Below are 25,581 nucleotides of genomic sequence, written 5' to 3' on the forward strand. Positions count from 1 at the left end.
ATAGTCTCTCATTATTAACTCACCGTCATGACATTGTCCAATGTCATATTTTGATCTGTCATTTTATTAGGTCCCATCATTTCCACACTACAAAGCACAAAAGAAATAAAACAATCCAAAATTCAACTGACTCTTATTAGGTTCATATTTTCTCTGAAGCAAAATCGAGCAGTTAAGAAAAACATGTTTTGCTTTTTTAATGAATCTGATTTCAAATGTATTCAGATACATGGTCATGATATTTCTTCACGTATCACGTGAAAACCATTAAGATTTTACAACATTAGTTATTGTCATGTTGCTGAAGTATATTTGCATGGGTTTGTTTTAGTTTCAACTTGCTTTTAAAGCCCCAAATATTATCTATTTTCTACAACATTTTCATCTGTTGTTTTGGTCTTCATCCCATTAGATTACTGGAGTTTGTTTCACTTTATGATGGGTGTGTATGTGCTTTGTTGGGATATGTGTTCGGACCTATATATATATGGACAAAAAGTCTGTATTGTTTCTTAGAAAAACATTTTGGTGTTCAACTAAAAAAGGAAAGTCATATACAGTACTTTACATCAGGGATGACTTCAGAGAATGTTTTACTTTTTTCTAATTTAGTATCATGCATTCAAGTCCATAATATGTAGTTGTATAGTTATGAACTTTTGAAACATTTCAATTATTATTATGCTTATTTTATCTGTTTGTGATATTGATTGTTCTTATGTCGTGTGAATTAATTCTCCGTCTGTTGATTTCCTCAGAGTTTCCTTGGCAGAAGACTGAAGGGGTCCATCAAGCGGGCCAAGAGTCAGCCGAAACTGGACCGAACCAGCAGCTTCCGTCACATGATCCTCCCTCGATTCCGCAGCGCCGACCAGGACCGGTACTGTTTCAACTCTTCCTCCTATAACAGAATGCTGTAAAGGATGTGCACTGCAGGGGCATTTTAGTTTTCACAAATGCACTGGTTCTTCAGTTTTAATAGTACTAAAATAACTGTTTTGTTTTTCAAGTTGAGTCTACATTTTAATCTTAAAGTATTGGGTTCATTAATGATAACAATTTTGCTGTTGTGTCATGATATTTCGACATCAAGAGTCTTCTGAGAGTTTTAATGCATGAATATGTGTTGTTCCGAGTTAAGGTGACCTGCAGAGTCAGCCGGATTGCTATTCAGATGCGTCTGAAATTGTTCTCTTGGTTTATTTTTTCCACTTATTTAAGTGTCCAGAAGTTGCTGAGACGCACTTGTTGTGATTTATTCATTCATTTATTCACATCTAGGACTCTTAGCTCACCCACGGTCGGCCTGTGGTCTATTTGAAGAAGGCAGAATGGTGCTTTTCAAAGTTTTTGCTGTGTTTGGATGGATTGTGTTCTTTTCAAATGTTTCCTGTGATACAGCTTTGTCATAAAGGTTGTGTTGTTGTTGTTTCAATTCAAACAGATGACTCCACTTTCACATAATCATTTCATTTAGGTCTTTTCAGGAATCATCGTGAGCTGGATGGAGAATTAAGTTTAACAGCTGGAATGAAAGAACGGGTGCAAAATTGCACTGCGATTTGTAGTTACCCACCGCAAAATATGTTTGGTTTTGCCAAATGATATTTGTGCATGTCAACATGATTTAATCTGAATAAAAAACTGTTTAATGAAAGTTTAAATTCATATGTTAAATAGCAGTACCGGATTGACCAATGCATAGGATTTTATATATAAACTGTATATTCTTTACTTAAAACAAATATAATATAGTGTTAAAATTATAAACACTAACCAGTAATCTGTATGACACTGTTAAATGTTTGTTTGTTTGAATTAGATATAAAGGAATAGTTGCTGCAAATAAATCAATATATTTTAAATTAGTGTTCTCTTAATAAAGTACCAAAAACAAGCACTGTAACTATTGACTCAGTTGTTTAATATATACAATTTACCCACAACAGACAACTTTTTAATACTTACACAGCACAGTATCATATGTAACCCTGGACTACAAAACCAGTCATAAGTAACATTTGTAGCAATAGCCAACATGACATTGTATGGATCAAAATGATAGATTTTTCTTTCATTCCAAAAATCATTAGGCTATTAAGGAATGATGTTCCATAAAGATATTTTGTACAATTCCTACCGTAAGTATATCAAAACTTTTGTTATGGATGCAGCGTCCACTGGTTGCACACAGTCTCGACAGAATCGGTACGTCATCTCTGATTTTCCACCTACTCCATCATGAGCACAGAGCGTTCTGACATTCTCACTCATTTGAAGTTCTGCTTACTGTGTACTACATAATATGGAAAAACGCACCCAGTATGTGATCGCAAGGTGTCTGTGTGCCTCAAGCTGTCTGTCTACCTGTCTTTCCCTTTTTCAATTCCCACGGTTTACATAACATTTTGATTTCCTCCGAGAAGTCTTGCTGTCTCACTGCTCGCGGTCTCTCTCTTTCTCTCTCCTCCCCCACTCTCCCTCTATCATTTCTTACATTGTGACTCACTCATTTGGGTCTATTTTTATATCTCCCATCTCTCTCTCCCACACTCTATGTATTTAATACTGTGAGGCTGAGTGTATACTGTACATATACACTGATTTTGAGAAGACGCAGGACAAGCGACACGTCACCAGTAGGGATTTTATAGTTTCTCATAATTCTAATGTGTTTCTGTTGATACCAATGTATTCGTACTTCTCGATAAACTTGTCAGTCTTCTCTGCAGCTCTTTTGAGGGATTATATCTCTAGACTGCAAAGTGTGTGTGTGCGTGTGTTTTAAGGGGTGAAGGTGTGTAATGTCGCACAGCGTAAATGTGTTTTTCATCTCTGAGACTGACTAAAAGTTTTCTTTTTATCACATGCAGATAGACCTGTTTTACTTGTTCATTAGCTCTTTTTATTAATGATAGAGGGTCAAATGTTCACTGTGTAAATTGCAGCTGTTTTTGTGAGGTTATCCACACACTGCCCAAAAAAAACATTTATACTAAAAATATTTCTAGGACAAATATCTAAACATTTTACATCAAAATACATTTACTCGACAAGAAAAGTGACCTTTACTTTTGTACTGTACAGTATTATATATTAAGATATGTACTGTAGTGTTGTTTTATGCAAGAAGTTTATGTCTGAAACATGCAAAAAAACTGCCGTTGGGATAAGAAAAATAAACGTAGTTTTACCTTTGTTTCTTAAGTTACTAATTACTCATTGACAGATTATTTTGCTTGATACTTGTTTCTTATATACTGTATGTAAATGAAATGTTGATTTGAGAATTTTAATATATTTAATAGTTTTACTATAGCAGTTTTTGCAGTGACAGACTCTACTTCGGTGATATTAAAGGGATAGTTCACTCAAAAATGTTAATTCTGTCATGTTTTACTCACCCTGTTGCCATTTCAAACCTGGATGACTTTCTTTCTTTCGTTGATCACAAAAGAAGATATTTTAAAGAAAATTGGTAATGGAACAACATTCGGCACCCATTCACCTTTATTGTATGGACACAAAACCAATACAAGTGAATGTTTTGCGGAAGAAAGAAAGTCATACAGGTTTGAAATGACCAAAGGATGAGTAAATGACAACATAATTTCAATTTAACATTTTAAACCAAATGTGGACCAGGGTGGGAAATTTTAATACAAGTACAAAAAGTGTTAATAAATAAAACATGGTAAATTTTGTTTAGCTGGATGATTAACATCAAATTGTGAGTGATAATCTAACCCGCTGACCTAAAGTGGCATTTGCAAAATCAAACAACAAATTGCTTACTGATGAAAAACATCAAAATATGTTTTCGATACAGGTTTTCCTTGAGAGATGGATTTGAAAATGCAAAATACAGTTTAATAGATAGGAAATAGGACTCTTAAGTTTTCACAGTTCTTCTGCCATTGACAGGTGGCAAAGGCCCTGGATGCAGCTATATGATATAATCCCAACCTGTGAGCGTGAGTTTGTATTTTACTGACATGTAACTGTTGATCTCTACAGGACTCGTCTGATGCAGAGCTTCAAAGAGTCACACTCCCATGAGTCTTTGCTGTCTCCCAGCAGTGCAGCTGAGGCCCTGGATTTGACACTAGATGAAGACACCGTCATCAAACCAGTTCACTCCAGTATACTGGGACAGGAGTACTGTTTCGAGGTAGTGTTAGATTTTATCATCATATCTGTAATCTTTAAAAGTTATATATATAGATGTAATGTATATTTCCACAGAAAATTACAAAAAAGGGAAATCGGAATGGAAGCGAACTGTGAGAGCTCAAGTGTAAAACCACAAATCTCTTTTTTTAATGAAGATAATTAGGGATGCTCCGATCCGATATTTGTATCGGAAATCGGCGTCGATACTGAATAAAATTCTAGATCGGGTATCGGTGAAAAAACTGCACCGATACCCGATCTAGCTTACATAAAATTTCTGCTAGGCGATGTAAAAGTTCCTGGAGACACCGGCGCTTAAACTCTCTCGTGGCTGTGCTTTGCGAAGCGTGTGACATCATACGCTAGCAACGTGCTCTTTACGTAGTGTGCGTGAACAAGCGAACATAGCTTACATTGAGCAGCGAACAGCATGGAGCGACAAAAAATATCTGCCATTTAGATTTACTTTAGAACAGCTTCGCCAACAAGTTACACCGCTGTTTGCAATACATGAGAAGTAAATGTTCCGAGGGGTTGTGATAAAGCTGTTCATTATAATACTACTAATTTAAGCACGCCGAGTTCAATAAGCTGAAGAAACTAAAACGAGACGGTACGAAGCAGCTAACTTTGGAGGAGACAACGAAAATAATTCAGAAATTTCCATCTAGTAGTGTGAAAGCAGCGAAAATCATTGAAAGCATTTTGAATCTCATGGTAATGGATTTGCAACCGCTACCGCTGTCCGTCGTTGCGAACAATGGCTTCAGACTCCTTATAAACCACCTGGAGCCGCGGTACGACACTTTGAATTTCTATTTGCACCGACTAAACTATTATATCTTTTTCCGTTTATTTTTACATGTGCAGCACAAGCTAGGGAAGCTAGTGTTTTATCTATCTTTCGGTGTTGGATGTTAAATTTGATTTCCACTAAACTTTAGCTTAGTTTAGTGGACTTTGCTTTAATGACTAAAGCATTAAAAAGAGCTGATTCCTGTTTGAATATCTAAAGCAGTGAAGCTATTGCTTTTTTGCTCAATTTCAGCTGCTTTATTGTTTATTGTGCATTGCACATAACAGTTATTAAGAGATTTTGTTTCCATTTATTAATACTTGTCTATCAAGCTAGTGAAGCTGTTGTTTTATTCAGCTGCTTAATTTGCACTTTAATTTTGAATTTCAAGTTTAAGATAGTGAACATTTTGTTTTATTTTGCTGGTTTAATAAATAATTCACAAAATTTGTGAATCATTTGTTTGTTATTTTGTTTTACGGGGTCAGGAAATTAATGTTAAGTCGAGCTTGATGTCTTGCACAGCAATGCACACAGTTTATTAAGTAATTGTGCACTTTAAAAATGTTACCTTAGTATCGGATCGGTACTCGGTATCGGCCAATACTGAATCTCAGGTATCGGAATCGGTATCGGAAGCAAAAAAGGTGTATCGGAGCATCCCTAAAGATAATATTTTTGTAAATGTTTAGCAATGTAAAGTGCTCTAAATCGCCCGTTTTGAAGTGGGACTACTTTTTGTAGTCTACTTTAGGGACTACTTTACCTTCTGGTTTTGCATTGCTTATGTTCTCTCTAATATGTCTTAATCTGATGTACTCACGTTTGAACACATACTTTGGGCCCTATAATACACACTATCATACAATACGCAAATGCTAGTTCCAGCCCGACGCAGTTCTCATTTTCCCGCCCTGCGCTGCATTGTTTAAAGAGTACATAACATCAGATCATGAAGATTGCATTTCATGCGGTGTGTAATATTGCGGTGTTTGAACTTAAGCGTATATCAAAGTTATTGTCTTGGAAAAAGTGAGTCGAATCTGAATCACGCAAAACGAGTCGTCCATATTTGGATTTACGTCACTACATATAGTCCCCACATACGTTTTGCTAGGACTGCCTGCGAAAACTTCACTCTTCTCCCCCAAACACTGTAGCTCATGAGCCTCATTGGCGGTAAACCAATCACAGCAGACAAGACCATCTGCCAATCACATCAGACTAAGCTAGCGGAAAGGAGGGGATTAGACAGGTGAATCGCAGAACAAATCGTTTGAGAGTTAGTATGAAGTAAGGTCAAAATAACTGCCTATTATTACGAAATAATAGTGTTTTTACACCTTCTATGTACATACACTTGTTGTTGGAACACTCCATTAACCAAAGTAGGACCTTAAAGATCCCTAGTTATGTTCTCTTTAAAAAGCAAATGCATTTGTGCGCCCAAGGGAGTTATGTCTAAAAAAGAGGTGTTTTCAGGCGCATTGTTGGCGCAGTGCTATTTTGTGGAACTGAAAATAGACTGCACAATAGACCAACTCAAACTTGGTCTAAAGTCAATAACAACAATATTTTTTTGTTATTTAAAGAGTGCGTTTGTAGAAAATGCGCCTCTGAGCAGCACACAAACATGCTAAATCTAAAAATTAATGGAGTACAATGTAAAAGATGATTATTGTGGCATAAAGATACAAATCTGGCTTGTCCTGTAGATGCCTTTCCTCTCTGGAGAGGTGTGCAGTCTTTGCTCTTGCAAAGTCCGGCGTGTAAATAGCGAATCGGGATAAAGCGTTTAGACCATGCGCAATTAGCATTAGCAAAAGTGGATTCGGACATACCCTGAGTACACTTGCGCCCTGCGCTTTAGACCATGTGCTTAGATCGTGAAAATAAGGCCTTTTAAGTTAAATGAAATGCAACTAGATTGTTTAAGTCCGTTAAATCGAATTAAAGTTGAAATAAGGGGTAATTTATACATCGTGCGTAACATGCAAAAGCAAATGTTTCGATTTTAAACAGTTATGACAGTGATGTTTCCCACATATTTTTGCAGGTTTTATAGCTTCTGCTGTACCTTTATAACAATGTGTACGGTTTACTTCCTTTACTGTTATCTTAGTTTTTGCTTTTATTGGGGGTAAATCTAAATAATGTGTTGGTTAACATGATTCCATATATTCTGTGCATAGGCACAAAGAACATTCATCGAAGCTTCAGTTGAACTGTTATATTTGTTTTCTTGCCTTACTTCAATTCACAATTTTAAGCTTAAATAATGATTTGTAAGGTTTCGGGTACGATTTGAATGTCAACCAACATAAATTAACATAACTTTTTAAACAGAGATGGCCATAGACAGGCAAAACATACAGATTGCAGCTTTAAAACCAGTGTTTGCAGGCAATACAGGCAATATTTCTGCAGTTCTGCTCGGTGCCACTAGGGGTGCAGAAATGACACACTTCACCTTGAAGCATTTACTGTCTGGCCATATTGTAACGCTCAAATTGAGTCCCTGCGCCGAGCTGGTCTGCCCCGTGAAAATTTGCGAGCGCCTCTTTCTTATTGCGCAGAGAGCTGAAATATTGAAACTCATTATTTCTTTCCTTAGGTGACAACTGCTTCAGGAACAAAGTGTTTTGCCTGTCGGTCGGCTGCGGAGCGAGACAAATGGATAGAGAATTTACAGAGAGCTGTCAAACCCAACAAAGTGAGTCTGTAGGAGAGGAAGAAAAGAGACGCTCTCGATTTCTTTATTTTCTCTTATTCCATTGACTGCATAAATCTGCTTCAATAACAACCTGTCCTGTCATTTCCATCCTCACGCTGATTTTACCCTCTACTGGTATTTTTACGATACCCGTGTGAACCTAAAACAGCTTCTGTGTGCTGTCCTGTTGTAACGAAACAAACTGGTCTGCTTTTAATTTGGTGCTCTCAGACGAATCCCAAAGGCCATACAGACGGCTGGATTCTCCCGGAGACATCTATTATCTCGATTGGCTGTCTGTCTTGAGTGTTTTGAAGCATTAAAAAGTGTCTGGGAGACGCGAGCGGTGCGGATTGACTCGTCCAGATGTTCAGGCAGCAGGAGTTTGGACTGATTCATGATTCGTGGAGAGTGGGATGCAGGCATCCAGAAATTATCAGTTCTGCCGCAGATGCCGTGCCAATATTGCGATATAGGACAAGCCAAGGGTGTTCATTATTTTTGCTTATTAGCTGATTGCTTGGAGTTTTCGAAGTAATGAAAAAACAGCAGATGTGCATTACTGATGAATTGATCGAAATCTTCTGGCTATTTTTCCATAACATATGGTACTGCAGTAATACCGTGGTATTTTTTGTAGCACCGTGTACATAACATGCCATACTTGATAGCATGTAGAGTAAGAAAATCTTTCGGTACCATGGCATATTAGTTCTTATCTGGTGGGTCAATGCCCCAAATTTTGGCACAAATTGATTTGCTAAAAACCTACCGCAGCTTTTGTACAGTACCAAAGTTCCTTGATTTTACAGTTCGATACACTTGTTGCAAAACTGTGCTGAAAATTGTAAAAGTGTTTGTAATCAGTTTTTAAGCATGAAGTGGGTCTATAATAGTCTATAAAAACGAGTCTATTTTGCGCTCAAACACTTTGAACTTGGAACTAATTTCAGATTAGTTAGTAATGTTCCATCATCTCCAGTGTCCAATACAGCACTGCAGAACCGTTCATCATCTTCATGTTTTCTTTTGCTCAGGACAACAGTCGACGCGTCGACAACGTTCTGAAGCTGTGGATCATAGAGGCTAGGGAACTCCCACCCAAAAAGCGCTATTATTGTGAACTGTGTCTGGATGACATGCTGTACGCCCGCACCACCAGCAAACCCCGGACCGATACTGTCTTCTGGGGCGAGCACTTTGAGTTCAACAACCTGCCAGCTGTCCGCAATCTCCGCCTTCATCTTTATAAAGAGACAGACAAGAAAAGACGAAAGGTAAGAAGATGACTCTTCATGCACTTGTAATATCGCATTGAATCAGATAAATAAAATAGTACTATTGTAATAAAAAAAGAACAGTAGAATGATAAAGTTAATTTTAAGACCACCTTAAAGGAAATTAATATTATTATTATTTTTATATTTAAATTTACATTACATTAAATATATACTTTTGATTTAAAGTGTATTGCTTTGTATTAGGGCTGTCAAGCGATAAATCGCATCCAGAATAAAAGTTTGTGTTTCAATAATATGTATAAAGTATATGTGTACTGCCCATATTCATTTTGTATTCATAAAACATACACATATATACATACAAAAAATGAATAAACATTTATATATAATTTAAATTATATTATATTTATTCAAATTTTTAACATTTAAATTAAAATGTATTTCCTAATGATGAATACATGTATGTGTATGTGTTTGATAATACAAAATAAATATGCACAGTACACCGACATATAATATTTAAAATCAATCTTATATTCAAATCTGGATGCGATTAATCATTTTTACAGGCCTACTTTGTATTGATTTCAGTAAAATATCCTAGTTTTCACAAATCTATCTATTTTTTTCTGACTTTCCTGTTTTTCTGCATCCAATGTGACTCATCGTCTTTGTGTTGATTTCCATCACCATAACAGGAGAAAAGCACATACTTAGGCTTGGTCAGCATCCCCATTTCCAGCATCACCGGTCGCCAGTTTGTAGAGCAATGGTACCCCGTCATTCAGCCCAGTGCCCTGACCAAGGGTGGAGGTGTGGGAGGGGGCAAAATCATCAACGCCTCCCTGCGTCTCAAGTCACGCTTTCAGACGATGAGCATCTTACCGATGGAGCTCTATAAAGAGTTTGCAGAGTACGTCACCAACAACTACAGAACGTTATGTGCCGTCCTGGAGCCGCTGTTGAGCGTGAAGAGCAAAGAGGAGGTGGCGTGTGCGCTGGTGCACATCCTGCAGAGCACGGGGAAGGCAAAGGTTAAACCTTGTTTGTTTCATAAGTATCTTCTCTGTTTCAAAACTTAATGGGCTGTCTGAAGAAATAATGTTTAGGCATTGGACATGCTCACAGTATGAGTGCTGTTCGAATCAAATGCATCAATCCCATAATTGAAACGGTCAATGAATAAATCATTTCAAGATGGCGGACAATATGATATGAAAATAGTCCATAAATAAAACAAAAAATTCTCTGTCTGTATTTAATTCAATAATAAAAAGGTTTTATGAAAAATATGTAATAATATCATGCATATTATCAATTGTCATAAAATACTTGCTTCCATCTTGGTTAGGTTGCTTCCTTTGAAGTCTGTAGGCAACAAGTCAACTCTCTAGGTGTTGAAACAGAACTACTTAGTTTGGTCATATGTACAATGTTTGTGTATTGATCACAGTTGTGTCTTTCGCTCAGGACTTTCTTTCAGACATGGCAATGTGCGAGGTGGACCGATTCATTGATCGAGAGCACCTTATCTTCAGAGAGAACACATTGGCCACCAAAGCCATAGAAGAGTACCTCAAACTCATCGGACACAAGTACCTCAAAGATGTTTTAGGTGACACCATTAAAATCATTATAGTTTCTTAGATTTCGACAAAAATAATCTTGACACTAAAAACTGTAATACTAACTGTGAAACTAGATAAACATAATATAAAGTCTTAAGGATGCCTATAAACTTATGTGCAAAACATTGAAAAATCTGTCTTAAGAGGATATAAGCATTCAAAGCTTACGTACTCTCACTTTCAAAAAAAAATTTTTTGACATCATTCCAAACTGCGAGGTCAACTAAATGCTTTTGGCTGTTTTAAAAAGGGGAGGGGCCACTTACAGCACTCATTGCTCAAGGTACATTAGTGGGTCTCTGATGGATCCTTATTGTTTCATTTTTAAAGGGATAGTTCATACTAAAATATTCACATACATGTCATTTCAAACCTGTATGACTTTTCTTCTGCACAAAAAGAAGATATTTTGAAGAATGTTGGGAACTAAACAACATCAGACTTCCGATTGTATAAGCACATTGTAAAAAACACTCAGACATTTCTCAAAATATCTTCTTTTGTTTTCACAGAAGAAAAAGTAATATACAGGTTTTAAATAAAATAGGGGTGAAATTTAATAAATGATAACAGAAATTTATTCTTTGATAAATTAATAGATATTATGTCTACACATGAAAGGAAACTAGATGATGCTAGCATTTTTTTAATAAGAAGAACTTTTGGGTGCATCCAAGGTTGGTGGTCATCTCGATTTATTTGTCAGTTCCCATTACCACGACATGGTTCTCGACAGCATTATATTATAGAGCGTCAAGAAAGTGAACTTGAAAAGTGTTTCAGTGTTTTGCTGCAGTATGGTCACACATCGATGCTTATTTGCATTCAGGTGATTTTATCAGAGCTTTGTATGAGTCAGAGGAGAACTGTGAAGTCGACCCCATGAGAACTCCACCATCTATACTGCCCGAACATCAAGCCAACCTCCGGATGTGCTGTGAACTTGCACTCTGCAAAATCGTCAACTCTCATTGGTTAGTTGTTCATCCGACGTGATCCAAAAAATGTCGCTAACGACAGCAAATGCTTATGTTAATAAGCCTCTTTGTTTGATCTTCCCAGTGCTTTTCCCAGAGAACTGAAGGAGGTCTTCGCCTCCTGGCGCGTCCGATGCGCAGAGAGGGGGAGAGAAGACATCGCTGATCGTCTGATCAGCGGTTCGCTTTTCCTGCGCTTCCTGTGTCCGGCCGTCATGTCTCCATCCTTATTCAACCTGACGCAGGAATATCCCGACGAGCAGACGTCACGCACGCTAACCCTCATAGCCAAAGTCGTGCAGAACCTAGCAAACTTCTCAAAGTCAGTTTGCCATTTACTCTCTTTCATCTTTATTGCTTTGTCATCGTTTTCGCTGTGTGCTGAAGTCCTTTGCATCTTACCGACGGATTCCTCACTGTCCTACAGGTTTGGCAATAAGGAGGAGTACATGTGCTTTATGAATGAGTTTTTAGAGATGGAGTGGGGATCCATGCAGCAGTTCCTGTACGAGATCTCCAATCTAGATAGCGTGAGTAACGCTGGCGGTTTCGAGGGCTATATCGACTTGGGACGCGAGCTGTCAATCTTGCACAGTCTTCTATGGGAAGTTATGGCACAGCTAAGTAAGGTAAATGCAGATTATTGGGCCACATTCACTAATAATTGTGATACCTCTGTATTCATGGTCAAGTTATTTTTAATGTAGTCACCCATTTCCTCTCTCTATACATTTTTCTCCAAAAGGATGCTATCATTAAACTTGGTCCATTGCCCCGCCTACTGAATGACATCAGCATGGCTCTTCGTAACCCTCATCTCCAGAGGCAGCCCAGCCATCAGACAGACAGACAGCCTCCAGAGAGACAGACAGAAAGATTGCTCTCCAGACCCAGCTTTAACAGGGGCGTCTCATCCGAGTTCCAGAACCTTTTGATGAGAGACCTCAACAGGTAGCGTTGGATGTCCTTATATGTGTCACATGGTTTACCTCCGTAGTTTGTTATAGCCTGTTCACTCCAAGAATGCTGAAGATAACAGGGTAAAATATCTAATACTAGATATTATTGAGATAATAAGAATTTAAGATTACCGAATATTTTGAATATAAAACATTGTTAAAAAGAACACAGGGTGGTAGCACTCTTTTTTCACCTCAAGCAGCATTTAGATGTGTTCATTTGGAAAAACTTTACGATAAGATTGCATTGCATTAGTAAACGCGTAAGCTAACAGGAACTAACAATGAACAATATTTCATAACGTTTATTTGTCTTCATCAATGTTAGTTAATGCCAATGCAATTGAATTTAAGTTTGTTTACATTACATCAACTCTGTTTACAGTCGCAACTTTTGATTTTACATCGACTAAGATTAATAAATGCCGCAGTAGTATTATTTATCGTTAGTTCCTTGAGAACCAATGCATGAACTAGTTTGAACAAATACAAAGTTATTATAATTTTACCAATAAAAAGTAGGAAGTGGACACTAGATCTAAAAAATGTTACACTTAGGGCCGGTGTCATGAGGTATCGAGTCCCCTCTGGAATACGGTCCCCGACTGGTACAAAAATATTTTTTTTGTTATTGTTCGGTAAGTGCTAGGGCTAGCTTTTTTCGCAAGCGCTAGCTAACCATGTAGTTCTATGCTAGTTGATACGTAAGCTAACTGAAACAGTATGAACGAGATTTGTTGGATTTCACTACATATAGCCTTATATACATACTTGCATAGCAAGCACTTAATGTAAAAGACGTTAATGGTAATTTTAGCAAAGTTCTAGTGACATGTATCGTTATTTTGTAAGAATTGTAATTAGGCGCTAAAAGAGTACGCAAATAGACGTTCTTTCAGCCAATAGAATCATTCGGAGGCCTAAGGGGACCGAGTTCGACGGGGAAATTAGTCTGAGACTAGGCTTTACTATTCTTTTGGTTGTTTGTTAATTTTTTTCTGGCTGATAAATGACATTGGCAGCCAATCAAAATGCATTCAAATTCCATCTCAAATATGAAACTGAGCTTAAAATAAACAAAACACTCATAGTTTTTGTTAAAGCTTCCTTTATTCGTGGTGTGAACAGGTCTTGTAGCTATGCCAGATCATACGTTTTAAACTGATCTTATCTGAACCTCTTGTGTAAAATCATTTTAGATCTGTTTCCCCGTGTTAATTTTCCCTGATGTAGTTCAATAGAGATCACTCGCCTGCCCTCTCCAACCTCTGCCATGTCCAGCGGCGGAGCTCCCCCACCTCGGGCTGGAATGGGGGGGTTCGCGGATCGAGATCATCCTCACCGAGCCTCATCTAAAGATGTTTTCTATGTCGCCCGTCCCCCGTTGGCCCGGTCTAGTCCCGCGTACTGTACTAGCAGTTCTGATATTACCGATCCAGACCCAAAGGTAAGTCCCGAAGAGGAGCGGTACTGAAAGGATGTGGGGTTTCTGCTTTAATGTTGGCCTCTTTGATTAGAATTCTTTCATGTGGTCAGTGTGTTTGGTTCGAATTGTCGTTTGAATAACAGCTCGCTCCCTAGCACACGTTTCACCAGCTTTTCTGAGGGTCTTTGGGTTCGCTTTGATCCCGGGGGAGAAGAACCTGCTTACAGCATGGTCAAATGCCACGCAAGCATGGCGAAAGAGGGCTGCAGGATGATGTGGGTGCTGTCAATACATACCAAAAAGCTTTTTTATGTTAATCTTGCATCACCATTTGGGATTCAGGATCTTGACATACAGACACTGGAGTGATAGTTCACCCAAAATGGAAAATTTTGCGTGTATTTGCGCATCGGCATGTTGTATATTTATAGTGCATTTGGATGAAAATTTCAATGAGGTATGTGGACACGGGGTGATGATGTACGTAGCCAGCTAAGCCACTCTTATAGAACTGAGGGGATTTTTCACCAAGTGATCACGATGTGTTTAGTAAGAAAACGTTTACATTTCAGGACACTACGTGCTCATGATGGAACAGAGCTGGCTGAGATTTTAAGCGGAAGTACGTCATTGACCCGTATGCATATACCCCATTAAGCATAGTTTTTATTAAATTTGGATATAAGCGAATTGTATGGTGTTTTATTAAATATATTTGGAAGAATTATTTAGACTTTATTTACATTTTTATATAAAAATATATTTAATATATTTTAACTGTATAATTTATATAAATGTAATTATTTTTTATTTAATTTACTTTAGACTCCTTAAATTTCAATTTGGTGTAGTTTGTATTCATGATATTTTGTTTATTTTATAAAGATTGAGAATACGGACTAATTTGAAAGTTCTATAATTTTTTCTTTATTCTTTATTTTATTAAAAAAAGAATTAGAATCGACAAATATTTTAATATAATTCTTATTTCATTTAATTTCATTTTAAATTATCTTAATAGCTGTCTGCTCTATTAACTGTTGTATTAAAAATATGCATAAAGTTTCTTCTCGCTTACAACAGCATGCAGGTTTAAAACAACTAATGTAAATAATCGGCAGTATTTTTATTTTTGGGTGAACCGTTCCTTCAAAACCCAAATAAATAAACACATCTCTATATACACACACGCTGTCCATCCTCGTGCGTAATCGTCCACGACCGCTGCGAACGGCAGGTATAGCTGCAGCGCTCACCCGGTAGATTCTCGGTGTTAATGAAAACGTTTCTATGATGGACCTCCAGGACTCCAGAATGAACAGCGTCTCTAACCTGAAGTCTATGGGGGACATGCTCAACTCTTCCCAGGCCTCGATTGCCGGCCTCGCCAGCTACGGTGGGCTCGCGGGCTTGGGAGGGGGCCTCGGAGGTCAGCTGCGCGCCGGAGGGCGGATGTCGGCCGGGTCCGGGGGCTCCAGCATGTCCGGGGGTCTGAGATTGAGCCAGCTGAGCCAGATGGGAACCACCAGTGAATCGTTGCAGCAGCAGGCCGCCGCTCTTCGCTACCCCCTCTCCTTCCAGAACCCCCTGTTTCACCTCGCCGCCGACGGGCCGCAGCTTCATCACCAGCACAGTCGAGCTCAACCGCCTCCACCTCTACTTCTGGCCCCCGAACCAGACTCCTCTCACCCCGCTTACTTGCCGCAGTTCGCTCACGGCGGCTTCTCCCGGAGCGAAGACCTTTCCACCCTCAGACCCGGACCTCACCTGGGTCAGCCGAGCATCATTCACTCGCACAGCTACAGCGACGACTACACTCGCCAAAACCAGAGCGACTACGGGCGACGGCAACTCTCCATGCACAACCAGGTATTTGCTTGATCTTTATTTTGGCTTCCTTTTCTCACCATTCTTACTTCAGCAGAACACAAAAGAAGATATTTTGAAGAATGTCTGTAACCAAACAACACTGGACAACATTTTCTCAAAATATCTTCTTTTGTGTTTGAAAGAGGAGAGAAAGTCAAACAAGTTTTCAACCAAGTAAGGGAGAATAAATGACTTAATTGCTGTTTCTCTTAAGTAATTGTTGTAATGTAAGCTTGTATGTCGCAATCAGGATCAGCAGCAGATGGCAGGCATGACGTCACAAACCGGCACGTCTCATTCGTCTCTCGCCACGCCTCCTACCACCGTTCAGCCTGTCCGTCAGAGCTCCATGGCTCCTCCAACACAACGAATGAAATCGCAACCCTCGCATCAGCTTTCCGTGAGTTCTGCCGCCGTCCCCGCGGCCAAGTCAAGGCCACAGAGCGGGAACCTGCTGCAGTCTCCAGAGTCCAGCTTCGGAGGCCGGCAGCAGGGGCCCCGGCAGCAGCTGTCCGTGAAGGACAGCACCCCCCCTGGCCTACCGCATCAGCAGAGCTCCACCAGAGAGAGCCAGGGGTCCCAGGGATCACAGGGTGGAACTCCGCAGTCCACGCAGCAATCCAAATCACATCAGGAACGACAGCAGGTTCAGCAACAGCATCTTCTCAAGCCCACCATGAGCAAACAGGTGATTGAGTCCAAACTGATTCCCCACTGATTTCTGGAATGAACCAGTGTGCGGGTGTCCTGGTGATAAACCAAATAAAAGATTTCTCAAAATTGAGGAAGCATGTCTTAAAAGGGTCATATGGCGCGAATCTGTGCTTTTCTTTGTCTTTGGTGTTTAATGAGTTGCCCATGCTTGTATTATTATATGAAAGTGAATGCTCTTACCCAGACCTGCCTGAAACGCCTCGTGTGACCACACCCACACAAATCTACGTCAGTTCGTGGTATGATTTGACTAAGACCGCCCAAATATATACGCAAGTGAGGTGGGCGTACCTTTCAGTACAATTACTTTGAAACCTGATCTTCCAAATATGGTAAGAGTTACATTTCCGTCACAAGCTTGCAGTATTCGACCAATCGCTAAGCACTTGTTAACTGGCCAATCTCAGCACACCTCGCTTTTCAAAGCAAGGCCAAGGAGGTGATACAAAACATGCACACTATGTGGAAAATACAGCGTTTTTGAACCTTAAATCGTGTATACACATTGCATTACATCATAAACAAACGATGATATTCGTTTTAGCCGTGTCATATGACCTCTTTAAAACGTTACTTTTGATGTTTTACTATCTTCAACAGTATAGTTATACTTGTGACTTAGCTTTGTAGACAGCGCTGTGGATAAATGTAAAAAGTTAAGTTTCACTTAACAAGGTCATCTTATATTGGTAGCTATCTAAAATCTGAAATATTAAAGAAGTGATTTAAACTCTCTTTTTTCGTATTTGATATCCTCAATTCCTCCTCAGGGTTCTTCCCAATCTCCATCCACTCTCAACCCCCTGACCCCTGCCTCCGAGCGGACGGTCGCCTGGGTGTCCAACATGCCCCATCTTTCTGCTGACATCGAGAGTTCTCGTATCGACAGAGAAGAGTTCAAGCTGAAGGAGTATTCCAAGAGCATGGATGAGTCCCGTCTGGACAGGGTGTGTTAAGCTGTAACTTTATCTACTACAGTAGCTTCACAGAATGTGTGCTTGAAACATTTCTTGATTTATTTCTTAACTGTTTCTTTAAGTGCTTGGTTTACTTCAGGGTTAAGTAAATTTAGACCCTCAGTTGACCAAGTGAACTTGTATCTCTCAGAAAAGCACCTCTGCGCATAATGCACATGTCAAGGAAATGCATATCGAGTCTTTCACTTCCGCAACAGATGGCGTTGACAGCCTCATTTATGCAGTTTTGTTGAATATCAAATGAGAACAAGCTTTTTTTGCAAGTAAACTGACGTTAGCAGAGAACAGCATGAACTTCTGGTCCGTACTTCTCAGCTGATCTTGACCCTCTGTTCCCCTTCTGGAAGTTTATGTAGACGACTCGGAGGTGACACAAACCTCTTTTCATTATCTCCCAGTGTCATCCCATCTGCCCAGTTAGCATATGCAACTACAATAATATTCCCAAAAGATGATGTGAGAATGCAGCACTATCTCCGGTTCTCTGCCCGCCCAGACAACATTTAAAGACGTCGTACAGAACGATTATAAACTACATTTATTCCATTGTAGTTTTATTTAACACGCCGGCCGTTCTCGTCTCTTCTGTGGCGCAGGTGCGGGAGTACGAGGAGGAGATCAACTCCCTGAAGGAGCGTTTGATGATGTCACATCGTAAACTAGAGGATTACGAGAAGAGGCTGTTATCTCAGGAACAGCAGACCAATAAGATGCTCCTGCAGTATCAGAGCCGGCTGGACCATAGTGAAAGACGCTTGAGACAACAGCAGATGGAGAAAGACAACCAGATTAAAGGAATTATTGACAGGTAATGACCGTAAGAAGTCGGCGAAACACTGGCCGGCCGTCACATGCGCACACACAGGAGTAACACGCGGTGTGCTACTTGTCATTTTATGAAGTTAAATAGATTCCTTTTAAATAAGTTTGGGTTTGTGTTAGATTTAAGATCAAGACAAACAGGGTTTGAATTCTTTTTAGCTTTGAGAGACACACCTGTGGAGTAAGTTTAGTAGTGACTTTCATTGATAGATGTGTGGGTGATTTTTTTAGACATGGGCATCTATTATGCACGCTTAAAAATCCCAGGTTGTTTCAACCCATGGTTTGGCAAAATATAGACTATGAATCTAAACAAATGTCCATATTTGACCAATCAATGGTTGAAACAACCAGTATAGCGGCCTTTGCCATGTGGGCCTCACAACAGCAGGGGCCTCTGTTTACACTCGAAAAAGATCATTTTCCCGTTCCATCACACCGCACATGCACCAGGGTAAATGTTAAGGGGACTTGAGGGAAAAGTGTTGTCAAAATTATTTTTAGAAGAAACTTAAGTTTGAAGATATGCCACCGTGGGAAAATGTGCTATTTGTATTATTAAGGGATGAATATTTTCTCAAACGACCAATAAACCTACGTTTTTGATCTTTTACACCAGATCTTTATATCTTACATTCTCTTTTAACAAAATTATTTTCTAACAAATATTCCATGAACAAAAAAAGAGTACCATGACAAACACGCTTATATTTAACATAGTTTTATTAATAAAAACGAATAAGATGGATACTACATAATATGAACGTTACGACACAAAATAAAATAATTGTTATTTTCGTAAATACACAAGAACATTAAAACAAAGACAAATTCCCTGATTTTAAATGAACGAATGGTAACAAAACTTCTCTTGCCCTTTTGTCTCCGCCATCGTCCTGACGCGCCTTTAAGAAGAAACTGCACAGCACGTGTTTGATGGAGCAGACGCGGTTAAATCATATGTAGCGGTCGACTGAACTAAATTTAATTTATTTCTACAAAAAAAATGTTTTGTGATTTTAATATAGTTCTGCACTGTAAAACTTTGCCGTAGTTTTGCAGCAAGTTTGTCAGTAACTAATAGATTTAATTACTGCTTAATACTACTTTCATATAAGTACTGTTTTAAATGACTTTAATCAAAATTAAAACACTTTGACTTTTGAGATTCAAAATGAGCAAGAAGAGACAGGCATTAGCACAGCAACACTGCAAAAAAAATACATTCTTCATGTTTTCTAGTAAAAATATTAAAAACTTCTTAAATTATGATGTATTTACATAACGAGAAAAGACCGAAGATATTTAGTCTCATTTTAGAAAAGGTAAATATATAAACAAAGTAGGTTAGGGCTTAAAACAAAATTGTAAATTACTGTAAATATACAGTAAGTTACTGGCAAACTGGGAAATTACAGCAAAGATTATCAGTGTGTTTAAACAAACAAAAAACAGGGTGGTTAGAAATCGTTTAATACGCCACTGGCCGAAATAACAAAAGGTTAAATACAGTATTTAAAGAAAAATAGGGCGCCTCCAACTGTTTCTTTGAAGCGGGCCTCCGAATTGCAAAGGCCGCCTATGGAAACAACTCAGGATGTGTTTGTCTCTGTTGAGATTTCTGTCTTTGCTGTTGTTTTGTTGTCATTTGTTGTCTTTGTGGCTTCAGGTGTCTAAAAGACGCCAACCATTGGTTTGTGAAAGATGATGTAACTTCCTGTAATGCAGCACATACACAGATTTTCTGTCACAGAGTGTATTGCTATTTCAATCCAATTCTAGGAATGAAGACATGGAGTGAAGATATTCTTCCGATGCCTTCATGTAAAGGGACACCTGGGTTCAAATGCTCAGAAAGCCATAAAAATACCACCAAAAACTGTAAATCATCAAGTCTGTTGCTAAGTTGTTAGCAAAAAAATGCATTGGCATGATCATAAATGTTTGTGATGGGGTATTAAGGGGGTATTAAGCAATACCTTCAAAACTTCAAACCTTAACTTTTTGACACAAAGTGTTGCAAGTTGGTTAATTTGTGCCCTTTGCAAAGAAAACTTTTTGAACTTGTTTTACAATAATAGAGTGCCGTATTTTACTTCAATTTCTGTCATTATTTACTTACCTTTAAGATTGCAATACAGTCAATAAGTAAGACCTCTTTATAGATCATTTATTTATCCTAGACATCAATGAGATTAAATGGGGAACAAATGGAAACGCTCCTTATGCATTATAGTTGTCCTGTTTATCTCTGTTTTCATAAGCAGGAGGAACATCTACAGCTAAGCCGATAAGATAATTATATGGTACTCTTTCATGTATTTGTTATAATTTCCATTCAAAAAATATAACTTTTTACATTATTACTTTGGTTAAAAAGTTCAAACGCTATCACGTTAAAATAGCCAATACACATGAAATTCGGGAAAATAAATAATGACAGATTAGCAAATATCACTGTAGCTGCAATAATGTTTATTTTTAAACAAGACTTTAGCTGCCATTTTTTCCTTGATTGTAGCAAAACACCTTAAAATCAGCGGATTCTGGAAGGGCAGAATTTCTCTGCCAGAACTTTTGTACCTGTGTTTGTTCCTGTTAAGGATCATTGCTGCACTCCTGAAACGTACTGTGTGATCAAAATGTCTTTATAGATCTTATTTTACATGCCGTGTTCCTCCATATCTCTGTGCTATCACAAGAACTTATGATCTCACCCATCCTTCATTGTGTTTAGATTTCAGCTCCACATTGCAGCAATATTGAGCATTTAAAGTAAAGCATGCAATAACAATGATTTCATAATGAATCATTTATAATATATTTCCAGGGTTCAGGTATACAGATGTGCTTTCCTATATGCCAACCTAGTGTTGAATTATTCTAATGCAAACCGTAAAGATTATTTATCACAGTATTTATATACAGCGGTAGCATTTGTTGTGTAGCATTTATGCTGATTTCATTTTTACAGAAATCGTATTTTCATAAATGATCATCTCATTACTGAATGACTTGTGAATGAATGATCAAAATCCAATAAGAAATTAAAGCTCCAAATTTAAATTTTCCAGATATTATAAACAATTATTCTGAAAAAGATTTTGTTTTATTAAATCATATTTATAGTTGTAGTCGAATAACAAATCAGCATAAAGTTATTTGTGCTGTTTGTGTTACATGTACAATGTACAGTAGCTAAGAAACATTAAACATGAGGTAAGTAACACAGGCACGCTGTGACATACTAATGAATATTTTATTGTCTGTGGTGCTTTTTGTGAAATAAACATAGAGATATGAATAATAGATCAGTTTTCAAAGAATTTATAGAGGATTGAAATTGAATCTTTTGTCATGTGATTACGATATAAAATGTGACCAAGAATGTGAAATGTTGAAATGCTAAAAATCTGTGGTCTGTTGAATTTAGCGAATGATATTGATGTACGAGTGTTCAAAAATTACATTTATATTGTTAAAAAACAACCAAGACTTCCTTATATATTCACATATTATTTAAAAATATTTATCTACCAATATAGAGCATAGACAGATTATGTATTCATATAAATACGTATATATATTTACCTCTTGTACCCAAATTGTGCAATAAATGCCTTGTTTACCGTAGCCATGATAAAGGCACAAATAAGGTTTACTGTCATGTTTTAAGAACTCCTCTTTCTCTTCTGACTTTCAATAATATACTTTCACACTGTTGTGAGTGCATAGAAAAGTTTGTGAAGTGTCATTGTTTAACATCGCAGCACTTTATTTAATCTAAATTTATCTCTGTTCGGTATTTTCTGTTGTTTGTTTTTACTTTTGCATTTCAATTTTGTACAATCAGCATGTACTTTTTCAATGGAATAAAATATCCAATCACGTTGTTTTAAAACTAAACTGTGGAATTCATTATTTACCAACACAATATCATGACAATTCTTAACTATTTAACAAACAGATATCATACAATCTCATTTGTTTTAGCATGATTTTGTTGTACCAAGTCTCATTTCAGCCTACACTTTAAATCCAGCTGGCTTAGTGTTTAAACAAAATGAGAGCTTCCATTTTTTCAATAAAACCTTTTATACTGAAACCATAAAAACTCATGTCGGTTGTCCTCATACAATTCCCATATTCTGCTGCATGTGTTTCATGTCATACATACATCAATCTAAACATTCTTAAATATATTTTTCCAGGGACACAATACCAGTAAAATGCCAATTATAGCACAGCTACTTGTGTCATACTCTCAAATTGAGTCTGATAAGATATCCAAAGAACTGCTGATGAATTTTCGCACAGAGAAAGGAAACAGATCCCTGTTTCGTCTGTTCAAACGAAGCGTCACTTTGATGCAGGCTGGCGTCCGCTTCAATAGCGTCTAATTGCAGGAATAAGCTGCCAGTCACAGCGGCCGACGTCATTCCGAGCTTTCAATATGCCCCATTTTCATTTATCAGCTCCCGTATTCCCTCGGGATGATGGAAATATGTCATTTATGTGACCGTTCTGTGATGCGTGTACCACGGTACACTTTCCAGATTAGACCGAGGCAGTAAAACACGTGGAGAAAGTACTACGGTTTACACCACAGGCGTAGGACTAGGGCACGTGAAGGTTCATATGAATAATGTGATGTTTTAATGTCAGTCATCTTTGACCTGTGTCTAACTAATACTGTCTCTCTGTCTCTCGCTTGTCTCGGTGAAGGCTCATGGCTGTGGAGGATGAGTTGAGGGGAGGGGTAGTACCTGAGCTCAAACCCAGGATGTTCGCAGACCAGGTCTGTGGTCATTTCCTGCTCTCTCTCTCCGTCTTTTGTCTGTTGTTTGTATGTCTGTCTGAATACGTGGGAATTGGTTTGCTTTGCCTGTCTAAATGCTTTACCAAACTGATGTCCGTGTAATGTTTTGTAGAACAGCGTTCATGTTCTTTGGAGATCAATGCTGGAAGATTTTCTCTACTGGAGGATGAATAGCACAAGCTCCAGAGATTGTTCTTTCACCACTCAGATTTATTGAGGGATATTGAAATCTCCTTTTAAAAATTTTGTATTAAAAATGAGAGATAACAGGTACTGTAGCTCTGATTATTTGACATATCTGGGCACAGTTTAAATCAACATTGAGCTCACTGTTAAATCTCAGGGAGGCATATCTAAGATCACTGGGGTCTTTCTGGGGTCTTTAGAGAAAAATCAAATTTTGGGACTTTACTTAGTCTAATAGTTTATAAATGGAGAAAATGAAGAAATAAAAAAATGTAAACATGAAGTGAACCAGACTGTTGAAGGATTGATCACAGAATATGTTTTTATCCATAAGAAAAATCAGGAATTGGATCCCAATGAAGGATGTATATAATGTTCCTTTTTTTTGTTTAGGCAGCAATGAGATTAAATGGCAAATGTAAACTTGATTATGTTTACTTTGTTTCAAATATTTTTCCTGAGAAACAGACCCAGAAATCTCACAAATGTCTCCATGAGAGTTTAAGAAGATATCTTACATCTAAAATCAGATTTAAGATTTAAGAATTTTTCAATATGAACTCAAACATTTCTCATCACATTGACCCACATCCAGATTATTCGGGCCAGATTTACTAAACAGGGCAAAATAGCAGGAGAACACAATTTAAAAAAAGCGCCAACTGTAGTAAAATTTCACATTAAAAACACATGTAGGCACAATATCACATTCCCATAATGACCAACGCAATCTATAAGAGCAGTTCAAATGAGCGCAGGGTTTAACACATGCATTTTTGAGCATTAAATAACGTTGCAAATACCAGTACAATAAAGAGCGCTAACCTTAGTAAATAGAGTTGCATGATTATTTAAAGGAGTCATAGGGGAATACGTGTTTTCTGTGTCTTTGGTGTGTTATACACTCACCTAAAGGATTATTAGGAACACCTGTTCAATTTCTCATTTATGAAATTATGGTGGTGGTGTAATGGTGTGGGGCATGTTTTCATGGCACACTTTAGGCCCCTTAGTCCCAATTGGGCATCGTTTAAATGCCACGGCCTACCTGAGCATTGTTTCTCACCATGTCCATCCCTTTATGACCACCATGTACCCATCCTCTGATGGCTACCTATCAGCCATAGCAGCTATCCTATCAAAATGGGTCAACATTTCTAAAGAATGCTATCAGCACCTTGTTGAATCAATGCCACGTAGAATTAAGGCAGTTCTGAAGGCGAAAGGGGGTCAAACACAGTATTAGTATAGTGTTCCTAATAATCCTTTAGGTGAGTGTAAACTGCCATGCATGTATTAGACATGTAAAAAAAATGTTTAATTAAAGTGTCAAAACAAAAGATGGATTCTATCTAAAAGTGAATGCTCACCCAGACCTGCCTGAAACGCCTCGTGTGACCCCACCCCCACAAATCTACGTCAGTTCGTGGTATGATTTGACAAAGACCACCTAAATATATACTCGAGTTAGGTGGGCGTTCCTGTCAGTACAATTGCTTTGAAACCTGATGTTCCAAATATGGTAAGAGGCGTTAAATTTCCGTCACACGCATGCAGTATTCGACCAATCACTACGGACTGGTTAACTGGCCAATCATAGCACACCTTACTTTCCAGAGCGATACAAACATGCACGGTATGTGGAAAATACAGCATTTTTTAACCTTAAAAGATGTATACAAATGCATTACATCTAAAAAAAACTATAAGATTAATTTTAGCCATGTCATATGACCACTTTAAAAACTCTCATCCCATAAAGTTTGCGTCTGAAGAATAAATCCCTATAATGGATATGCAATAAGGTCAGTTGTAAAAACAGCTGTGTTTTCATTGCACGTCTTTAGTAATTACCTGTAGTAGGTTTTTTTATACCAAAAGAACTGTTAGCGCTGCAGCAAATCTGCGTTTTACACCTCCATGCATTTAACTAATGTTCTCAATAGTCTCAAATTGCTCCTTTTTAGTAGAAACATATGAAATGATGTTAGAATGAAACACTTTAATCTGATCTCAAATCTCTTGAGCTATGAAAAAGCAACCTCTAGAGCAATACAGGTGTCCTCTTAGTGTCCAGCATTATTGTTGCTTTTTTTGCTCCGCAACATCACATCACCTCTTGTGGAGAAAAATGTACTTAAGCTTATCAAACTTAAGTATCTCCAACAGGATCATCTGATGCCTCCATGTTTCATTGCCACATGTCGTCTTTTAGTTTGTTTTAATACGTTGATAAGCGTAATGCTTAATGGTGCATCACTGTATGTTTCAACAAACACCA

At 38.0% G+C, this 25,581-nt stretch overlaps 1 protein-coding gene across 2 annotated transcripts in view; it reads left to right on the forward strand.

Moving 5' to 3' along the window:
• syngap1b (synaptic Ras GTPase activating protein 1b) overlaps positions 1-25,581 on the forward strand; it is a 97,479-nt gene that overhangs the window by 61,780 nt on the left and 10,118 nt on the right. For both annotated transcript variants that reach the window (XM_056761736.1, XM_056761737.1), the window contains 16 exons: positions 759-880; positions 4,018-4,171; positions 7,584-7,682; positions 8,720-8,959; positions 9,622-9,957; positions 10,394-10,538; positions 11,381-11,525; positions 11,614-11,850; positions 11,956-12,157; positions 12,274-12,479; positions 13,721-13,934; positions 15,219-15,782; positions 16,033-16,470; positions 17,267-17,443; positions 18,070-18,281; positions 23,021-23,093. In XM_056761736.1, coding sequence (XP_056617714.1) covers positions 759-880; positions 4,018-4,171; positions 7,584-7,682; positions 8,720-8,959; positions 9,622-9,957; positions 10,394-10,538; positions 11,381-11,525; positions 11,614-11,850; positions 11,956-12,157; positions 12,274-12,479; positions 13,721-13,934; positions 15,219-15,782; positions 16,033-16,470; positions 17,267-17,443; positions 18,070-18,281; positions 23,021-23,093 — 3,564 coding nt within the window. The remainder of the gene's footprint in view (positions 1-758; positions 881-4,017; positions 4,172-7,583; positions 7,683-8,719; positions 8,960-9,621; positions 9,958-10,393; positions 10,539-11,380; positions 11,526-11,613; positions 11,851-11,955; positions 12,158-12,273; positions 12,480-13,720; positions 13,935-15,218; positions 15,783-16,032; positions 16,471-17,266; positions 17,444-18,069; positions 18,282-23,020; positions 23,094-25,581) is intronic.

Source organism: Triplophysa dalaica, chromosome 12 (assembly GCF_015846415.1).
Source record: "Triplophysa dalaica isolate WHDGS20190420 chromosome 12, ASM1584641v1, whole genome shotgun sequence".
In the NCBI taxonomy this organism is placed as follows: Eukaryota; Metazoa; Chordata; class Actinopteri; order Cypriniformes; family Nemacheilidae; genus Triplophysa; species Triplophysa dalaica.